The sequence below is a fragment of the Oryza brachyantha genome, chromosome 10 (assembly GCF_000231095.2).
Source record: "Oryza brachyantha chromosome 10, ObraRS2, whole genome shotgun sequence".
NCBI lineage: Eukaryota > Viridiplantae > Streptophyta > Magnoliopsida > Poales > Poaceae > Oryza > Oryza brachyantha.
The window spans coordinates 9,016,948-9,037,171 of NC_023172.2; the positions used below are offsets into that span (position 1 = coordinate 9,016,948).

Genomic DNA, 20,224 nt, shown 5'->3' on the forward strand with positions numbered 1-20,224 from the left:
GAAACTAAGAGACGACTGTGTTCTTTTGAGTCAGATTATCCCTCAGCTTTTATACGCATGCTTCTCGAACTACTAATGGTGTTTTCTTTTTTACAAAAAGTCCTATATAAAAGTTCATCGTATCAACTTTTGTGGAGTAGTTGTTTAATTTTACAATATCTAATTTCATCATTTACATATCAAAGAGCTACAATAAAAATTAAATTATCTTTCGTCTTCTTTCTGCTAAAAAACACAGCCTAATACTAGTTGTGAGGGTCAGTATTCCTCCTTGAAAACAAAATGCTGCATCCGTCCATCCACACCGTCAAATTTCGATCGGACGGGGCAGGTCCACGCACGCGACGCACGCACGCAAACCCCGCAGCCTCTCAACCGCCCATGGACCGGTCGCACCACCCTCGCTCGTGGACCGGCCCGACGCCTCTGGGCCCACCAGTCAGCGGCACGTTCCTCATGCCCAAGCCGCTCCTACATAGGTGACCCGTACACCGAGCTCACCTCCCTCTCTTCCTCTCTCTCTCTCTCTCTCTAACCCGCCACGAGCTCGTCGGCGGCGGCGGCGTCGGCGGTGGCGGTGGAGTCCGTGCCGCGGGGGAAGCGCGGGCGGGAGCCCTTCGTTCGGGGAGGAGGCGGACTCGCGCGGGGAGATGGGGATCTCATTCAGGCTGTCGAAGGTCGGCGTCCGGGTCCACCCGGCGGCGCGCGTGGCCGCACCGGCGGCGGTCGCGCCCGAGGCGGAGAAGGCCGGCGAGAAGGAGGGGTTCGGGCCGGAGGCGAAACGCGAGGTGAGAGGAGGAGGAGGAGGGGGGGGGGGGTTCTGTTTGCTTGCTTGCTTGGTCGGTTGGGTTTTGTGTCGCCGGCGATCTGGGCCGAGGAGGGAAAGTTGGGGGTGGCTTTGCGCGCGCGGAAGAGTGGAGAAAAATTCGAATTTTAGTTCCAATTCATGGTGTCTCGTGGCGAATTTGCGCCCCATTTGGGTTGTGTGTGCGGGGCTTGTTTTCATCGCGGAAAAAGTCGATTTTTTTTTACCCCCGGCGATTCGTCTGCAAACCTCGTGCTTTTGGTACTGCGGTGGGGATTTTATGCCCAATTGTGCCTTTCTCTTTTCCTTTCTGAAAAGACAAATCCTTCAGTGAAATTGCGGGATTAGGGATTGTATCTGGGATGCCCTTTGGTTGCGAATTGGTTTTGGATTCTCGAGTTCAAAGGAGTTCATGAGAAAAATCGAAACTTTCTCGTGTCTCTTCCGAAGGTTTTAACACGGAAGCTTGATATCTAGGGTTAGTGGATTTACAGGATAGTAGCAGCTCAGTAATAAAGACTTAATAACCCTTCCTTTCTGTTTATTATTTTCTGTGTCATCCTAGATCCTAAAATAAAATGTTGACCACGGATATTTGTTGGATTTGTGATTTGTTATGCAGGAGTAGTTTGGGGAGGGTTCGGCCTTGGAAAAAATATTCACAATTAAGCATGCAAAACAACATTTCTATTTGTTTAGTCCCACGTTGCTTGGTTGTCATAGGAGCGTATAGTCCATCTGGTGGAGACATCTATACCATTCAGGTTAATCATTGTAGGCGATGTGGCAATGAAGGCTAGGTTCTTGCTGTGAGACCAACACACTGAGTGTTCCACTTACACTGTGCAGTAGCCAGTTGAAATTTGATCGCTGGTGTTTACTTAGCCCAACTTGATCCATAGGAGCTAGGAAGGCATCCTCTGCAGTATATTTTGTCTGTTTAGTATTTCATTCGGTTGTAGATATTTGTTTCAGTTTTTGTTCTGTTTCATGATGTTAGTATGCAACTTTTCTTACTTAAGAATCACTTTTCCTATGTATCATCAAATCCTGACATGTGCCTTTTTATGTAGTATGGTGTCGTGAGAGCTACTGATGCCAATGGCATCACAATTTCACCAACATGCTCTAGGATGATTTTGCCAGGTATTCTCAGCGAAGGTTTTTATCTAATATCAATCTGTTTATCTACATTTGATACTAAGCGGTCAACATTGTGTGCAGAGCATGAGGTTTCCTTCACTTTCAGTCTCTATGATAGAGGCTATCTCATTGCAAAGTCAGCAGCGGTGTGTTCCCCAACTATAAAATTTTTGTAATGACTAATAAATTTAAAAGAAATATTGTGTCATATGGAGGTTCATCAGAAAAATGATATTTTGATCTAAACGCTTTTTGTTTCAGATGGATCCTTGCCAGCCACCAATACAGGATGGAAAAACACTTCATCCCTATGATAAGGCGTCTGAAAAGTTATTCTCTGTAAGTATCTTGTATCTGTTTTGTAGTTTTGCATCTGGTGGTCTATGTCAGATGGTCTTTTCTATTTGACCAACATTCTTTCATGGTGGGTTATTGAATGGAAAGCTTTGAGGTTACATTTATGGGATGTCCATGATATTTAGCCATGTGATTTTCAATGTACAAGATACATCAATTTGCCTGCATTTTGCTGATTCACCAGCCTTGGCTGTCCTATTACTTATGGTGGATGAAAGCGGAGTGTGTAGAGTAATATCATGAGTATTTGATATGAATGGCATGGGCAGAAACAATATGAAGGACAATAACCTTCATTTAGTTTTCTTGATAATGTAACACCTTACTTTTCTATCTAATGCATGAGTTAATCTAGTAAATGTTATCTTATCGATCCTTTGCATTCGTGTAAACACTATGCTAGTCATTTTAGGTCAGCATCATCTTTACACATACTATATATGATCATGCATTTTTGTTGAACAATGCATGACTCCTTTAAACATGATGTATTGTGCATAAGCTCAAGAAGCTTCAACTTGCCAGTCCAAGCTCTAGCTTAGAAGCTTGCACTCAGTCTTAGGCAATTTCTCATCGAGTTTTAAATGGATATGCCGTTGAGTAAACTTCTGTTGCTTCTGCTTGGTTCAATATTATGGTGGTGTTTGAGATAGATGAAATTAAAGGATTATCTGATTTTTGTGATAGCTGTTTATGGGTATAAATGACTAAATTAACTAGTAAAAACTGAAAATCTTGCTTTAGAAAGAATCTGGTATCACTTGACTGACCAACAAATTCTCTTCTTTGTCTACGATATGGCTATATGAGGAACTTTTATATAGGATTAGTTCTACAAAATTAATCATTTAGAAATTTGAAAACGTGCTGGCAAAAATCCATAATCCATAATCCAGATTGAACGCAGCCATAAGATTTGAGTAGTTAATTAATCTATTCTTTTATTTTTCTAATGTATTATTGTAAGAACAAATCACATTTCTCAATATAAACTTGTGTTAGATGCAGAGATTATGGATTTTTATGAACTTTTAATGTTAGCTGATTATTTTCCTATTAATTGGCAGTTCGTGTACAACATATAATGATATAAATAATGCTGCTCATTTTGTTCTAATGGATTGGTCAAATTACGTCCTTTTAGCTTGGTGCTTACTAAAATCACTTGAAACAGTTAATCCATGTTGATCATAATGAATACCAATACATTTTAACAAGCAGTTTTGCTTCGTCACCTGCAGGCAATAGAATCTGGGAGACTGCCTGGTGACATACTTGATGAGATACCAAGCAAGTACTACAATGGATCAGTTATCTGTGAGGTTGGTTATTTCATAGACTTGAGGCATGATTTGTGATTAACTATGTAAGGCAAACCATTGTTGAAAATCTTATCATAGGACTTATGCTGATTATTTTTTCCATATGTTATATATTCTCCATTTCAGCTAGTCTATATTTCCATATATGGTAGAGATATAAATTTGTCTAGAAGATTGCCTAACCTTCTCACATGCATCAGAGCCAACCAATTTACCATAGGGGTGATGTTTATAGTGGTGATTTTTAAAACAAACATTTGATAGTGCATAAGTGGATCTTGCAACAATACTAGTAGTACTTATGCTAAATAATGTTCATTCACACTTCTTTTGCTTCTGTGACCAGTTTACATCTTAAACCATCCGCCGTTATGTGGAAAATTCCCCAAAAAATTGGGGGTAGAACACTAGTAGTAATACAGAAATTAAAAATTATCCCCGTGAACGAAATAAACCATATTTGAACGACATGAATCTCATGCTCGAATGCTATTCTAGGCTAACCGGTGCCTGGTGGCATAAGATGTTAGTGACCCTCCAGCATTTCTAACCAATGTTGGTTCGCAATGCTTGCTTCCTTATGCGTTTTCTTATCAGAAATAAGTCATTGTTTTTATTTCTAGATACGTGACTACCGAAAGCATGCATCCAATCAAGCACCTACACCATCTGCTGAGCTAGGACTACCTGTTGTGAATAAAGTGAGGCTGCAAATGACTTTTGAAAATGTGGTAAAGGACATTCCTCGGCTATCCGATGATTCCTGGAGTTACAGAGATTTTATGGTAAGTATTGTTTCTGTAAAAAAACATAACTTTGGTTTGTTTGCAAAATGGATTCCATATGCTTGGTTTATTTGCAAAATGGATTGACGCATGCTTGTGTTTTTTCTTTTCTGTAAAAATACCTTTGATTTATTTGCAAAAAGCATTTAGGGCTCTCAGTTTCTCCAATTGAATCTCTGAATTGAGAACTGTTTATGTGAGCCCATGAGCACCATTTTTTTTCTTAATGAAAGTTGGTACTGCCTAGTTACTTATATCTAGACTGGTTCATTACCAACAACTTATGGCAATGGAACGTCACGAAGTGGGATAAATGTGGAATTAAGTATCCACTTGCAGTAGACAAAAGAAGGATCTGGGATATAACTTAATTTAATATGTTTATCTGAACCATATCTTCTCGGGTGCTGTGCATTTTTTGTAGGAAGCTGAGGCACGGATTGTGAAAGTTCTACAGCCAGCACTTTGTTTAGATCCTACTCCTAAGTTGGACCGACTTTGTCAGGACCCTGTTCCTCATAAGGTACAACACATACAAGCCAGACATAACTGCTACTGAAGGTATACCTCTGTTCAAACTAATTGTCTTACATATCTTGCAGCTGAACCTTGGTATTGGAAAAAAGAGAAGGCTAAGGCAGAATCCTGAAGTCGTTGTCACATCCAATAACATGTCTCATGGTAAAAAGGTGTGCATTGATAGGGTTTCTGAAAATTCCAAATCAGATGAGATGGGTATTGCAGGTGGAAATGCTGCCCATCAAGTCCTTGATAACATTGCAATTCAAAATATGTCAAGTGGCTCTCAGACATTTAGACCAGCTAATTTTTCACAGGATGCTGCTAGAATGGGAATGCTGTCCCAAACCAGTATCCAGCAAACTGTCAATTATCCTGCTATTGGTAATGATCGTGGGGCTGGAACTCTTAATAACTATGCTGGAATCAATTCAAGCATTTCATCTCCACAGAACTTGATGGCTTACAATGAGAATACCAATGGCCTTCTGTCTGTGAAGAGGGAAATGCCAGATGCCCCACTGCAAGACCCTAAGAGAGGAAAAACAACAGTTGGTGTTGATGATATGCAGCAGCAGCAGCAGCAAACAAGGCATCAACCAGCTGGACTTGTTGGGCAGGACATGCAATGGAAGAATCAACAGCTGCATCAGCAATTAGATGTCAAGGGGATGCAGTATGCTTCTTTGAGTGGGCAGAGATATCCTCAAATGAGTAGTAATATACAAGAACCAGCTTCCATTTATTTAAACCAGCAAATTATGAGACATGGAACTAAGCAAGAGCAGATGGATGGCATGGACAAGTCAAAAGACACCTTGCATGCTATGGCACCTGAAAATTCTGTGCTGGATCAACAACAACCTCAGAGCCACAATTTGCCACAGCAAGCAGGCACACGAAACAACATTCAACAGTGGCAGAATCCTCGTTTTTCAGGTGAGAAGGACTTCAAGAAAGAAGAAATGCTTCAGAGAAGAAAGTTGCCTGCTGCTTCTCGTGTACCTTCTGTACCAATGGTTCAGTCTCCAGTCTCCTCAAAATCTGGAGAGATATCAAGCAGTTCAATCGGCGGCCAATTTGGTCCTGCTGTGACATCTGCTGTAATGGGATCACAGAAGGACAAGTTCAATCATGCAGTTGGCTATCCCTCTGTTGCTTCTAGCCCTAGTGATTCGATGCACCGGGTACAGCAGCCTTCAGTTGCTCCTTCAAAGAGAAAATCGAATTCCGTTCCCAAAACTCAACCACCTGTGAGTGGTGTAGGTTCTCCAGCCAGTGTTTCAAACATGCATGCTGTACTTAATGCTAGCAGCCCATCTATTGGGACCACACCTATGGGTGACCAGGCAATCCTTGAGAGATTTATCAAAATTGATGCCATATCCCAACGGTACGAAATAACATTTACAGCATCTGTTCACACTAAGTTATTGTTTATTGTTGACATTTCTTTTGTTTTGGGAGTGTTATGTGTAGAAGTGTGCAACACAGACATTACAATGGTTGTGCAGTTTATTTATTATTGTATAGAGCAGTTCATAGCTGAAATCATAACTTGATTAATGATTATAAAAGGTATAAAACCTTTTTACGTCCTTGCCATTGAATTGTTATAATTTCTTTTGGTGCATGGCATTGTTTTATATTGCAGCTCATGTTATGTTTGTCATACTTTTCCCAGGCACAAGCTGAACATCAAGAAGAACAAAGTTGACAATATACCTCAAAGAAAAACGATTATTAATGCAAGTCAAGAGAAAGTTGCTACAGTTATATCCAATTGCTTTCACAATGAAGATTTTAAAGATGACATAAAACCTCTCTGTAACTCTATGTTGGGTGGAACAATGAATACCTTTAAGACTAGAGTACTAAATTTCGCGGTCAACAACCGCATGTTCCAAGGTGAGTTTTATACTCTCTCCATTATTGTTCAAATGAATGAACTAATGACAAACCCTAAACAAAATTTGTTGCTGAAAAAGCGAAGTATTACAAAACCTCTAATTTGTCTGATCTGCACTACAGGCCCTACAAAGCCATTCCGTATCATTTTCAGGGAGAAGCCTGATGGAACAGTGGGGATCCAATATGGAGATCCAGAAGATTTTGACGGTCAGAACATATATGAGTGTACAATGATATTGCCCACCAATGTATGTGTCAATCACAGAAACTGAACACTGTACAATGCAATTTTTTGTTCTATATTATCTTTCTGTGGATAACTTTATGATTGATTGTTTCAGTACCATGCTGATCTGCTTGCGAAGCAACTTATTGCCCGGGTGAGTAAAATATCCCAACAATCTGATAAAAATAAGTAGTTAAGGCATTGTTCTGATTTTTGCAATCTTTTAAACCATTGACCCTAGATGGAAAAAGAAGGCTATAACAAGATAGAAGATCAAGTCAAGCTTATCAATGCTCCTAGTAACCTAGGAATTTCACCAGACAATGTGGTAAATGATGTAAAACAAGAAGGTGGTATTAGCCAGCAACTTAATGCTGCAGCTCATGCAAATATGACACCTGGAACCCCTTTACAACAACACCCTGCCAATAGGATGCTTCCGTCTGTGAATAATCAAGCGTTAGCAATGCAGCAAGGATACATGCAGGGGGTGCCTCCAAGGAGTCAACAACTTGACCAGAATTTGATTCAGCAGCAGCAACAGCAGCCGCAACAGATGCAGCAAAATGCACAGGCACAACTGCAGCAACCAGCTTCTCTTCCTCTCAACCAGATGCAGAGACCACAACTTCTACAAACAAACCCATTATCTCAGATGCTAGGCACTGCTGGCTCAAATCTTCCGATGGCCTCAAGTCATATGGGTAACAAGGCTGCTCCTAGTTCTGTGCAACTTCAGATGATGCAAGCGCAGCAGCAACTGCCAGGCCAGATGTCGAGGAAAATGATAATGGGACTTGGTTCAACTGTTAACATGGGTAGTATGGTTAACAATGTTGTTGGCCTCAACAATATTGGAAATGTTATGGGAGGCAATGTGCGGCCAATGACGTCCCCAATGGGAAACATGTCAGGCCTAGGGAACAACCCCAATCAGATGAGCCTTGGAATGGCATCCAATCTATCTGCACCTGGGATTCGTCCAGGTATGAACCAAGCTGCTATTGCCAAGATGCGTATGGGGTTGATGCAGCAGCAAAGGGCAGCAGGCATTTATCCCCAGACTGGAATGGTTGGAATGCCCGGGAGCAGTTCTCCTATTCTTCCTGGTTCTGCCAATTTGTCCATGATGAATCAGCTAAACAGAAGCAACATTAACCCTTTGCAGCAGCGGGCAATGCTTATGGGTCCGCCAAAGATGCCAGGAGGTAATTACGCGCTGACTCCACAACAGCAAATACAACTCCAGCAGTTCCAACAGAACCCACTGCAGCAACAGCAACTGCAGCAAATTCAGCAGCAGCAGCAACAACAACAAATCCAGCAGCAGCAGCAGCAGCAGCAACAACAGCAGCAGCAAATTCAGCAGCAGCAGCAACAACAACAACAAATGGGCTCTCCATTACAGCAGGCGGCACAGGTGGGCTCACCTGCTGGTTCGCAACAGTCATTGGTGATGTCACAGCATCAGCAAATAAGTCCACAGCAAATGGCCGCGATGAGTCCACAGCTGAGCTCAGGCACCATGCAGCAAGTGAATAACAATGTTATGAACCATGTAGCCACACCAGGCCCTCCTCCTAGTCCGCAGCTCAGCTCACAGACCCATGGGTCGGTCAACAGCATCGCAAACTCCCCAATGGAGCAGTTGCAAGGTGCCAATAAAGGAGGTCCAGGTAGCATGTAGTGACTGCAAATAATTGTTTGTGATGGACATACAAAATTACACAAGGTACAAATATCGGCAATGATCAGCACTTTTCATATTTGTTGTGGTAAATGATGTTAAATTAGGCGTCCTGTAAGTTATAGCCAATAGATGCAGTTCTTATGGAGGAACAAACTTTACGTGAAGATTTGTAATGCTGTAGATTTTCAGTTAATGAAATTAGTTCCCTTAGGAGAATTGTACTGATGAAAAGTTTTGTTTTATGGGGCTACTTCCCTTTCTTGTTTAAATTATTTGTCATATTTGTGGAATAACTACGTAACCTATGGTGCTTATTAATAAGTATCTTCATTTGATAGTAAAAATATCAACCCTGTGTTTCTTGTTATCTGATACTTCAGTTGAGTTGTTTTTGTTTTTCCACACTTTTTAGTGGAAGTGTACAACATCCTATTCTTGCCGTAGTACATGTTATACCATCTGTATCAGCCCTTGCATTTGTGCTCAAACTTCTTAATTCGTGTCATAACAATTCATGTAATATCATATTAGTGTGCTCTGCTCTTCATGTTGCGTGTAACATCAATGTATCGAATTTCCAAGTTGATGTTAGAAGCCTGAAACGTGGCATCTAAATGTAAATAATGCCTTTTTTAAGTAAACAGAATCTACTCCAGAAGTCCAAAATATTATTGATTTCATTCGGAAGAGAGATTGCTATCTGGAATGGTGAGAGCCCAGGTTAATACAGATGTGCGTGTTTCAGTTTTATCCTAGGTCAAACTCTAATTTTGACCAAGTTCCTCATAGTAGAAAAATACATTAATATCTACACCATCAAATTGGTAAAATTAAAATCAACTATGAAATGTCTTAATGGTGTATTTATTTAGTATTGTAGATATTTGGTCAACGTTAGAGAAATTTACCTTAGACAACTAAAACACTTTTTTGAAATGGATAAAGTATTCTAGGGTAAGGTTCATGATAACGATCCGCGATAGCATAGAGAGGACATATCCCAAGATCTTAATGAATTCAATCATGATCGTTTAGCCATTATTGCAAATTTTGGTTTTTCATCGATGCCACATAACTTTGATGAAAGAGCATTACATACTTGAGAAAATGTCATCTTTACAGGAATAATACAAGTATACAACCAATAAGATATTTCATCGACCAAACTTACATGTTCAAACTTCAAAGCTCCTGCATGAGGGAAGATTTCCCTTCAACCTATGTCTTAGTAAACAGTCATGGAACCTCACATCAAAGGGCACAGCAGATTGTTACCCCTGTCCTTGTGTATGAACAATCTTCATTAGACTACTATTTTGTATTTTCTTCTCCTTTTTTTTGGTGGGGGAAGGAAGATCTTATATATGAGTTCAAAGACCATTACAATCAAAGTCCACAAGATTTTCAATGAAATTAGGATTCCATCCAACCATACCGATAAACTAGAGTCATACCTAGCATGTTGATAACTAATGAACCAAAGACAGACATCAAATCTTTGGCTTCATTAGACCACAAATTTTATTTCAAAAGAAAAGGTTATTCAACGTAAGAGCACTTCTTTTCATGTTTGGTTAGAATCAGAGAATGATAAAAACAATCAGGTACTCCTCCTGTTTCGTAATTTAAGACATTTTAGCTATACTTTAATTCATATATTGATCAATGTATATTGCTTGTATATATGTCTATACGAATCTAGGTAATGGTAGAACATTGTGAAACAAATGTAGTACAAGTTATCCATCAACCTTATGTAATTAAAAAGCTCAACCTAGCTATCAACCTATCAAAATTTATTGTGTCAATACTCGCAATAGTTTATCTCTGTTCTAGTAAGATTAGGCACTATATTTTAGTGTTGCATTTGTTCTCATTTTGCTTGTAATCATTTTTTATCTTGAAAAATAGAACTGCTTTTGGTTTTGCAAATAAAAAAGAGCTCCTGCTTTTGGTAAAAGGAATCACAACAACACTTAGTAAACAATATGCAAGCACACTTATTTTTGGAGTTCATTAAGATCACCAAAATAAGACGATACAAAGTAGACAGACCGACAGTAGAGCAAATATGGAAAATAGCACCATGTCATATAGCTCATTATATAGGCAGATCACCACAGGTACACAACAAACTCATTTTTATTCTAAAGTCCAGGGCAAATTATGTATTGGGAGCTGTATATAGACAAACCTAGTATCAGACAAAATATCCAAAGGGCAGCAAATACCATCAGAAGCAGCACCATGACAGCATTTGGCAAGCCACCTAGGAAATGATGAGTGTGAGTACTAATGATGGGTAGCCAAACTCAATTTTGGTCGAGTTCATAAGATGACAGGTGATGTACCTCAAAAATTATGTAGAAGTACCAATGCTATCACTCTGCCACCCTCACAATAAAGGTGGCAAGCACACACCATTGTTATGTTGCATCTGGAAGAGCGGATGAAGGGCAAGACTTTCTTTGAGCCTATGCAAGCAATTCATTGGCAGCTGCCCATCAAACTGGAAAGTTGCCAACAAATTGCCCTTCCTATCACAGTGAAAAATCCAATTCGAACATCTGACCAGCACATCCCCCTCCACGGAAACAACCGTCGCGAAACAGCCAGTGTGCTCAACATTACACCCTGGAAACTGCCTAATCTGCGCCACCGGCAACTCGATGCTGTGCTTGCATGCCCAAATGCCCCTCTCATGGTCCTGCAGCACCCAGATGCTCAACCTTGACATGCTTTCGACTGCGGAGAAGACGAGGGTGTTGTCCATCTCCAAGAAGAGCATCCAACCGGGAGTGTCGGGGTGGCGCATCCACCGGAACGATTCACTCTCTGTATCAAACACCATTATCTTGCAGCCTTCATCTCTGTGCCTCAGATACCAGTGCAGGCTGCCGCGCACCAGCACCGACCGATCGCCACGGGCGTGCATCAGGAATTCCCTTGCCAGTGGCTGCTCCACAGGCTCTGAATCTGATCCCATGGTCATTGTGATGCGCCTTGGCTCATCGGAGCCCAATGTGAGGATGTTGTAGACGCAGTCTTCTTCTCCATGGAATTCACCGTACAGCAGCCTGTGCTCGCCCGACGGGCTGTGCTGGTAAAGCCCCAAGAAATCGGCTCCGATGAGCTGCGGGATGGTGGTCCACTGATTGGTTGCCGGATTGAAGATGTAGAAGTGGCCGGGGGAGGAGAGGAGCAGGAGGCCGGAGCAGGAGGCGACGACGCTGTAGCCGAACGGAGAGGTGTCGTGGACGATGGGGCGGAGCTGGGCGGCCTGGAGGTCGATGGCGTCGACGCAGTCGCTGTTGCCGCGGCGGAAGTAGATGAGCGGGAGCTCCGGCTGGCGGCGGTGGTGGTCGAGGAGGAAGGAAGGGTCGGAGGTGAGGCGGCGCCACGACCTGCACACGGCGCGGCAGCGGAGGAGGGACCTCGCCGGCAGGCGCACGAGGATCTCGCACAGGACCATCTCGTCGTCGAGGCCACCGGCGAAGCGGCAAGGTGTCCTCTGGCTCTTCACGGCCTCTGCCCGTTCTTCCGGCGTCGTCGGCCCCTCAGGAGAGTCGACCCTATCCTCCGCCGACTCCGCCGCCGCCGCCGCCGCAGCAGCAGCAGCAGCAGCAGCCGGATGCTCACACAACGGCGCAACCAACCGCGACGCCCGCTCAAGCAAACCGATCGACGGGACGGCGTTCTCCCGCGCATCCAGCAGCACGTCTACGAGCTCCCCGGAAACATCCTCCCCCGGCGGCGCCGCGTCCTCCACCCGAGCGCCGGCGGCGTCCTCGGCCTCCGCCGATGCCAGCACCGCCGCCGCCTCCACCTCCCCGGCGGTCGGCCTCCGCAGCATCTCCTGGTGAATCCTCGTCAGCTCCTCCTCCTCCACCGCCGCCATCCTCGCCGCCGGCGAGCTCCCCATCGCGGCGGAAGGGAGGAGAGAGTGATCGAGACGGATACAGTATCGTCGACGCGAAGGAGATGGTAAACGTTCGGGAGACTAATAAGCAGGAGATCGCGCTTCTTTGGGCCGTCCGATCTGTGATCAACGGCTCAGATTTGGTGTCGACATGAAAACAACGAATTCGTCTCTTCACCGTAATTTTCTCCTTATTTTATCCGGACTGTCGCTTCGTGATCTAAAAGGGTCTTTCAGAATTTGTACGAGATCTTTTGAGATATGAACTGCTTTATCAAAGGTAAAAGCATACCCAGCACCTCGTCATCTTATATTTTGTCTACAAAATAGAGGATGGACAATGAAAATTTCTCCAACACATCCTTATTTTTAGCCATAATCCATATGGTGAGAGAGAATTTGGAGTTAATCCCTCCTTACTCTAAATAGGGATGAAAATTATTTTTTAAATACATAAAGGGAAATGAGTAGTTGATATTTTTAGCCATAATCCATATGGTGAGAGAGAATTTGGAGTTAATCCCTCCTTACTCTAAATAGGGATAAAAATTATTTTTTAAATACGTAAAAAGAAATGAGTAGTTGACATGATATAATAAAATATGGATGATCTACTGGAGTATAAGGGGTGTTTGGGACAAGAGACTAAATTTTAGTCTCTTGTCTCATTGAATGTTTGAACACTAGTAAACGTAGACTATTAATAAAAACTCATATATAATCTTGAACTAATTCGCGAGACGAATCTATTGAGCCTAATTAATCAATGATTAGCTTATGTTAAATATGCTGTAATTATGGATTAATTAGGCTTAAAAAATTTGTCACATAAATTAGCTCTCATTTCTGTAATTAGTTTTATAATTACTCTATGTTTAATATTTATAATAAGTGTCTAAACATCCGGTGACATGAGGCTAAAAAGGTTAGCCCCATTTAAACACCCCCTATATAGATACTAAGGATGGATCTTTTTTGGATGGTTCCTCAAATAGAGATACGGGGAATTAAATTTGGATAAGCTGTTAGACATGCTCTAACATTTCTACGTGATATTTGTGTCTAAATTAATGCAACTTAATGTGTTGCACTGTAGGGCTCTTGTTCTAAACATCACTTTTATACACGTGTATGAGTATGATATGGTTAAAGTTGATTCTTGAATCCAAAAGGTAATAAAAACAATCTAGAAAATTAAGACTTAGTTGACCAAACATAGCCAAAATTTTCCCTTAACAATACTATATAATAGAGTGCTGATTACAGAATCCATTCATAAACTATGGTCAAGAAAGTATGAAACCTTGCCTGCTGTTCATGTCTGATATGCAACTCATCACATGATTGTGCCAAAAAAAAAATCAGCTGGACAGCTGATAGAAGAGCGTGAGCAACCAAAATAAGGAACCAAAAAAAGGTGAGCTACCTCAGGTTTTACTTGCTAGCCCGCGTTCGGACGTGAATGGATAAGTTAACTTATCCTGGCACGAAAAACGTACTAATAAATTAGTACATGATTAGTTAATTATTAATTACTAAAAATATAAAATAAATTAATATGATTTTTTAAAACAACTTTTATATAGAAAATTTTTATAAAAAATACACCGTTTAGCAGTTTGGGAAGCGTGCGCGCAGAAAAGAAGAGAAGATAAGTTAACTAGTATAGCTGCCGAACGCCGCCTAGGTAAGGTTGACCCACTTGGCCAACCAGATTGCTCCCTCAAAAAGGCAGCAGCTTTCCCTCTTCATTTGTCAAACAACGCCTCAAAGTACATTGTTAGTATTCATCAGTCATGCCAAAACTTGCAGTTTTCCCCATACTTGCAGTATCCTTGTCGACAATACTGGCATGGCCGCCATGGTTGAAACCTCGGGGGATTCTGGTTTCCATTCATTCGCCCGTGGTCACGGTAAGTATGGTTATGGTTCTCCTCGGCATGGTACTGGTTCCCATTCATTTTCCAGCGATCATGGTAGTTCTGGTAATGATACTGATATTGGGACATTTGCCTGTGACCATGGTGATTCTGATGATGACTCTGTTGAGAATAATACTGATCATAACTTTGGTCCCCTAAAGAGTAATCCTGGTCATAACTTTTGTCCCCCCAGTAGTAATCCTTGTTTCTTGATCTGAGAGGTTGATGCTGCTTGTGGTCAATGCGGGCATGTTGATAACCACTGCCATTGGTACCATGTTGGTGTGTCTTTGCCCGCTGAGTGAACGCCCTGTGAGGCTGGAAGCCTGGACGATCATGGTCTGTAGAGCCCCAATGGTTACTCTGATGACTTGCGAAGCCTGTTCTTGAAGTACTTGTCTCACACTGCTGCCGGGACATTTCATTCTTGTATTGATGATCAGGGGGCTGCTGTCTGTATTTGACAGTTTGCTGTGAAGGACTATGAGTAGACCTTGAAGATATCTGCTGCTGCCTCATGCTCTCTGATCCTCCATGTTTGGATGGAGGAGCCAGGTGATGGGTGATAGGAAAGTCTTGTCTGACAACCGTTGTTTGGGATACGGCCATCCTTTGCTCTTGGGAAGGAGGAGCCCGCTGAAGAACTTCATTGTGTTGCTGATGTTTGGGATACTTCTGTTGGTACACAGAACTTTGCTGTATATGAGTAGGCTTAATCGATTCTGGCTGATGCTGCGTTGTTTCCTCTTTTATGGCATGTTGGAGGGAAGGGGCCTGAAGGTTAATGACCCGTGCTGTGCTAGTTCTTGATGTTTCCTTTTGGAGGACTTCATTGTGCTGTTGAGGGTAAGGGAATTGCGGCAGATAATGGAACAATTTCTCTGTAGGGATTTGGTTTGATGATTTCTGTTGCTGCCTTGTGTTCCTAGGTTCACCATGTTGGAAGAAATGAATTATCTTCTCATCAGACCTAATACATGCGAGACAAAATAGCTTAGGAATGACAGCATATTTATATGTTAAATAGCAAAGATTTCCTATGCAATAGTAAGTGGTCACTTTCTTTCCGATGTACATCTCATATTTAGATGGTAATGTACAACAGTACCGCTGACAAAAATATGCTAAACAATGAAGCAAAATCACACCTTCTTTCTAACAAAAGAGCGATTGCATTCAGAAAGTACCTTTGCTGAGCAGTATTCACGGTCACTGATTGTTGTTGAAGAATCTCTTGTGACGATTTTTTATTCATGTTCTCATGTCCTTTGCTTTTGTTCCTATCCACCATAACAACATTTTGAGAAATCAAAGTTTTCTTTTGCCATGTTATGAACTATGATCACAACTTTAAGATGTACATTATTAAATAAGCCATGCACTTTCCTATTGATGAGAGGAAAAAATACCATAGCATGTGCTACCACCCTAATTTAATTTGATTTTAGAGAAAGTGTTGTCCTAAGCACAGAAAGTAGAATGGTTAGAAAATTGGGAAGCATAGCAAGATCTCCAAGAATAATAGTTAGATTTCTTGATCAGTCATATATGCAATATATCCTAGCAATATAACCAAGGCATTGTAACTAGAATCAGCTCAAACATTCGAATTTATCCACTTGCATCTTCCTGAACAGAAACTATTTCCAATGTTCAAACACTGTATTGGATGTAAACTTCAAACTCAGGATGAGATGGCCTCAAAGTAGCAAATTTTCATTCTCGTTTTCAACAGCATATCTTACCTCTGTTGGCCCTTAAATGATGTGATGTCTTACAACAGTTTTTGAACAAAAGGAATAATTGAGATGCATACGCACCATGACAAACGTTATATTATAATCATCACTAACATAACATTCCACAGGCCACAGCTAATGGGCTTACCTATTTAGTCTCCTCACCCGTTCATGCTCTTTCTCCTTAATCCTGACTTCCCTTGTCTTACGTGCCACAAACCCTCTTGCATGCTTTTCTTGGAGGACTCTGTTTCTGCCCTCTTCATCTGGCCATGGCTGTGAGTATAACAGTAATCAGCCTCTATAGTAATAGTCTTGCTTTCCCTGATCAAAATTAACATTAAGAAACAAACCTGTCTCATGGTCTTATCCTTGTAAAGATCTCTACCCTTTATGAGGAGTGGATGGAGAGGAGGCCATGGTTTGTGCCCTTTACTCCATAAAATCTCAATCTGCATTGCACATTTGTTTGTTGCTTTTGTGAGGTCTATAATGATTAATTGACTGTTGTAACTCAAGGCAAAAGCTTATGCTGGCAAGAAAAGTAAGACTTTACAGTGAATGTATGCTGTTGCTTCTTACTGCCATAGCTTTCTTTGATTATTCGACCTGCATTTGTCCTTTGACCGCATAAACAACCCTTGACACCACGAGGAGCTCCTTTTTTCCTATAGTGATACTCAGTAGCCAAAGTAAGAATATTTTAAGTAAATTCAAAACTTCCGCTGAATATGTATTACCTTTTGTAAATATTTTGCTCAAACATCACAACGTCACCTTTGCATGAATCACCTACAATGTTGAAGAGGTACATAAGAATGGGAAAAGTTATACTGCAATATGAATGGTGGCATTTCATATGACCTTAAATACATGATTCATGGATTATCCATTAACTAAAAAAAATTAAGAACGTTTTTCCACATTTCTTCTCATGCATATCACTATATTATGATAGGATGGATGTTAGTTTAATCACCTTGACAATTCAAAACAAAGCTTGACACTGGATACTTCACCTCTCCCATATTTTTCATCCTGGTTTGTGAAGCATTAGAAAAGTAATCAAACAAAAGCAGTAGTTCAAATGTATTATAAATCTCAACAAGAGAAGTTGAAGATAAATATATAAAGAAGAAGGCCAGATCACACAATAAAGGTAAAGGATGTAATTCATACTCAAAATGTTCTCTGATGCGATTCAGGAGCACTAGCTTATTGCCTGACAATCTCAACTTGTGCATCCTCAAATATGCTTTACATTCATAAACCTTTAGTTTCTCCAACTGGCCATCTGTGCATTGCAACATCCCTCATATTATTAACTAGGCATGAATATATGTGACTACCAACAAAATGGAGACTTTTTCTGATGATCAAACCATGAAACTGCAGCATGCTAAGACACAGTTTCAGCAAACACTTATATCTTTATTAGACTTAAAGTTATATTAGGAACCGAAGGTATACCTGAAACAGCAGAAGATATGACAATTCTCAGATTCAGTTTCTACCGTTGGAACCCATCGAATTGCTACCGAAGTACAAAAAATGAAGCTACAACAGACATCCATATCATGTTACCAAATAAAACAATCCGTTTTCTTCTGCAAGGTTGTTTATTGTTTTCCTTAATGCCACTCAATCGCTTGTTCTTCATAAGGTTTACCACTTTGTACCACATTACTGGAAATATCACACAATGGCAATTGAAGAAAGATCTGACCTTGCATCAGTTTGTCCACCATGGCTAAAAGATCTATCTCCTCCTTCCCCATCTTCGGCATCAGTGATCCTTTACTGAAATTGCGAAATTCATACAGACGCCAAACCTAGTCAACCACTTTTCAAAAAAAAGGGGGTAAAATTCATCGAGACAGAAAAAAAATACTCATCCCAAATTCGCAGACCAAATCCCCTTTCCTCGACATGTGATCCCAGAAATTCCACAAAGCCTAGATGCTAGATCATTCATCAATGGAAGGGAGGGAACAGGGAAGGCGGCCTCCGAACCTGCCGTTGCGCGCCGAGATGGACATCCGGGCCATCCTGGACCGCAGCACCGCGTCCACCTCGAGGTCCCCGTCGGCGGCGGGGTCGAAGGTGGGGTCCTCGTCAGAGCCAGCGTCGGGGTCGCACAGGCCGGCGAGGCCCGCGGCATCCTCCTCCTCCTCCGACCCGACATCGCACCCTTCCTCCTCGTCGTCGCTCTCCACCACCTCCTCCTCTTCGTCCTCCTCCTCACGGGGCAGGGCGGCGCGGTGGTCGGCGGCGGCCATGGATGGCGATGGCGGGTTCCTCCTCGGGTCGGTCGACCGTTGGTCGGCCGCCCACAGTGACAGCTGGATTTTTGGGCTTGGCGTGTACTAGTAGCAGCAAGTTTGAAGCTTTCAAAAAAGGGGAAATTCCTGGTATGCCCTCCATATTTTAGCATTTCGACGTGCCCCTAAATTTTGCTAACTCCTAGGTATTCTATTGAATTTTGATTTTGATCTATTTCACGTCCTTTTAGTCGATTGGCCGTTTAATATTTGTAAGTGTCAATTTTACCCCTTTGACTGAAGAAAAACAATAGAAACATGTGGAATACAGTATTAAAAGCTATAAGTTCATTGCGTGTGACTATTATATTCTTTACGATGTAAGGTTTTACTAATAAAAATATTTTACAATAATAAAAAACATATCATTTTTATTAAAAAGATACGTAATCTATTTTTTTACAGTAGTACAGTAGATTTGCTACGTTTATAACTTAAAAAAAATGTTGCCCATAACTTAAATTTATCATGGTTACCATTTAAAAATATTACATATATATATTTTAATATATATTTAAAATTTTAATGTAAATACTATAACTTAAATTTATTATGGTTACTATTTAAAAATCTATTTACTTTCTCATGCATACTTATATAGTACAACAAAGTACGATAATTTAAACGTGTAAATATTTTATTCCTTCATTCCTTACATATATCCATGGATAAAATTGACATTTTTACCCTTATTTAATGGTCAACTCATAGTCAACTAACGGTAGGGGTATAGAAGTGATCAAAACAAATATTTAGAGGTATCCAGAAGAGTTGCCAAAACTCAGGAGTATACCAGGAATTAAGGCTGCAGGCTGCATTCAGCAGTGGGGGGGGGGGGGGGGGGGGGTTGAGAGGGTTAGTTATCCGGCGCGAAAAACGTGGTAATAGATCAGTACATGATTAATTAATTATTAATTATTAAAAAATATAAAATGGATTAATATGATTTTTTTTAAAAAGAATTTTTTATAAAAAATACACCGTTAATATTTCGGTAAGCGTACGCGTGCAAAACGAGAGAGTTTAGATAACTTAGGCGGTAGGCCGAACGCGACCTAACTAAATTTTTAGAGACATGAAATTTTCTCCTCCTAAATGATGGTCTTATGGATCTAAAAGCTCGATAGTATACCCAACTGTTGGCTTTCAAAATCAACCAATTTGATAATTCATTTATAAATGCTCCATCCGTTTCAAAAATGTCATTTTTAGTATACATCGCACTACCAATATAAAATAATGAAGATTATAATGCCTTCTCTTTTTAAAATTTCAATATATTTGTCCCATACTTTTTACAAATTCCAATGCATGTATACTTTACTTTAACAAACTCTAATTTAATATTTTTTAAAAAATATAGTTTGTGGGATAAATGATGAGAGCTAAAAGTTAACGCTACGTCATTTTGCTAAATCAGTTTAATCAAGTTTTTGAAATAAAAAACATGAGCCTACTCCTAAATCGCCGAAATGAATTTGTATGTTACTCATTTAAATATGGCAGAAGTGCGAGCTAATGTCCCTTCGTGGTGGTAAGAAAGATTAGTATTATAAGAAAGGGCA

General features: G+C 40.9%; 3 protein-coding genes across 3 annotated transcripts; 1 reads left to right on the top strand and 2 right to left on the bottom strand.

Annotated features, from left to right (window-relative positions):
* Nucleotides 1-581: 581 nt before the first annotated feature.
* Nucleotides 582-9,097, top strand: LOC102699717 (protein PHYTOCHROME-DEPENDENT LATE-FLOWERING). The gene is made up of 12 exons (XM_040528074.1): nucleotides 582-788; nucleotides 1,879-1,951; nucleotides 2,030-2,094; nucleotides 2,210-2,287; nucleotides 3,547-3,627; nucleotides 4,251-4,412; nucleotides 4,837-4,935; nucleotides 5,015-6,324; nucleotides 6,616-6,839; nucleotides 6,963-7,090; nucleotides 7,184-7,222; nucleotides 7,310-9,097. Exons 1-12 carry the CDS (start codon nucleotides 651-653, stop codon nucleotides 8,753-8,755), a joined length of 3,843 nt encoding a protein of 1,280 aa, XP_040384008.1. The 5' UTR covers nucleotides 582-650; the 3' UTR covers nucleotides 8,756-9,097.
* Nucleotides 9,098-10,747: 1,650 nt separating this feature from the next.
* On the bottom strand, nucleotides 10,748-12,715 carry LOC102699991 (F-box protein At5g49610-like). The gene is made up of 2 exons (XM_040528283.1): nucleotides 11,110-12,715; nucleotides 10,748-11,027 (listed from the first exon to the last, which is right to left on the bottom strand). The coding sequence occupies exon 1, from the start codon at nucleotides 12,678-12,680 to the stop codon at nucleotides 11,154-11,156; it is 1,527 nt and encodes a 508-aa protein (XP_040384217.1). The 5' UTR covers nucleotides 12,681-12,715; the 3' UTR covers nucleotides 10,748-11,027; nucleotides 11,110-11,153.
* Nucleotides 12,716-14,287: 1,572 nt separating this feature from the next.
* LOC102700273 (zinc finger CCCH domain-containing protein 62-like) lies at nucleotides 14,288-18,617 on the bottom strand. Its single transcript, XM_015841761.2, has 10 exons — nucleotides 18,352-18,617; nucleotides 18,065-18,138; nucleotides 17,518-17,632; nucleotides 17,318-17,376; nucleotides 17,079-17,130; nucleotides 16,895-17,006; nucleotides 16,692-16,790; nucleotides 16,487-16,614; nucleotides 15,787-15,879; nucleotides 14,288-15,569 (listed from the first exon to the last, which is right to left on the bottom strand). Exons 1-10 carry the CDS (start codon nucleotides 18,615-18,617, stop codon nucleotides 14,468-14,470), a joined length of 2,100 nt encoding a protein of 699 aa, XP_015697247.2. The 3' UTR covers nucleotides 14,288-14,467.
* Nucleotides 18,618-20,224: the final 1,607 nt, after the last annotated feature.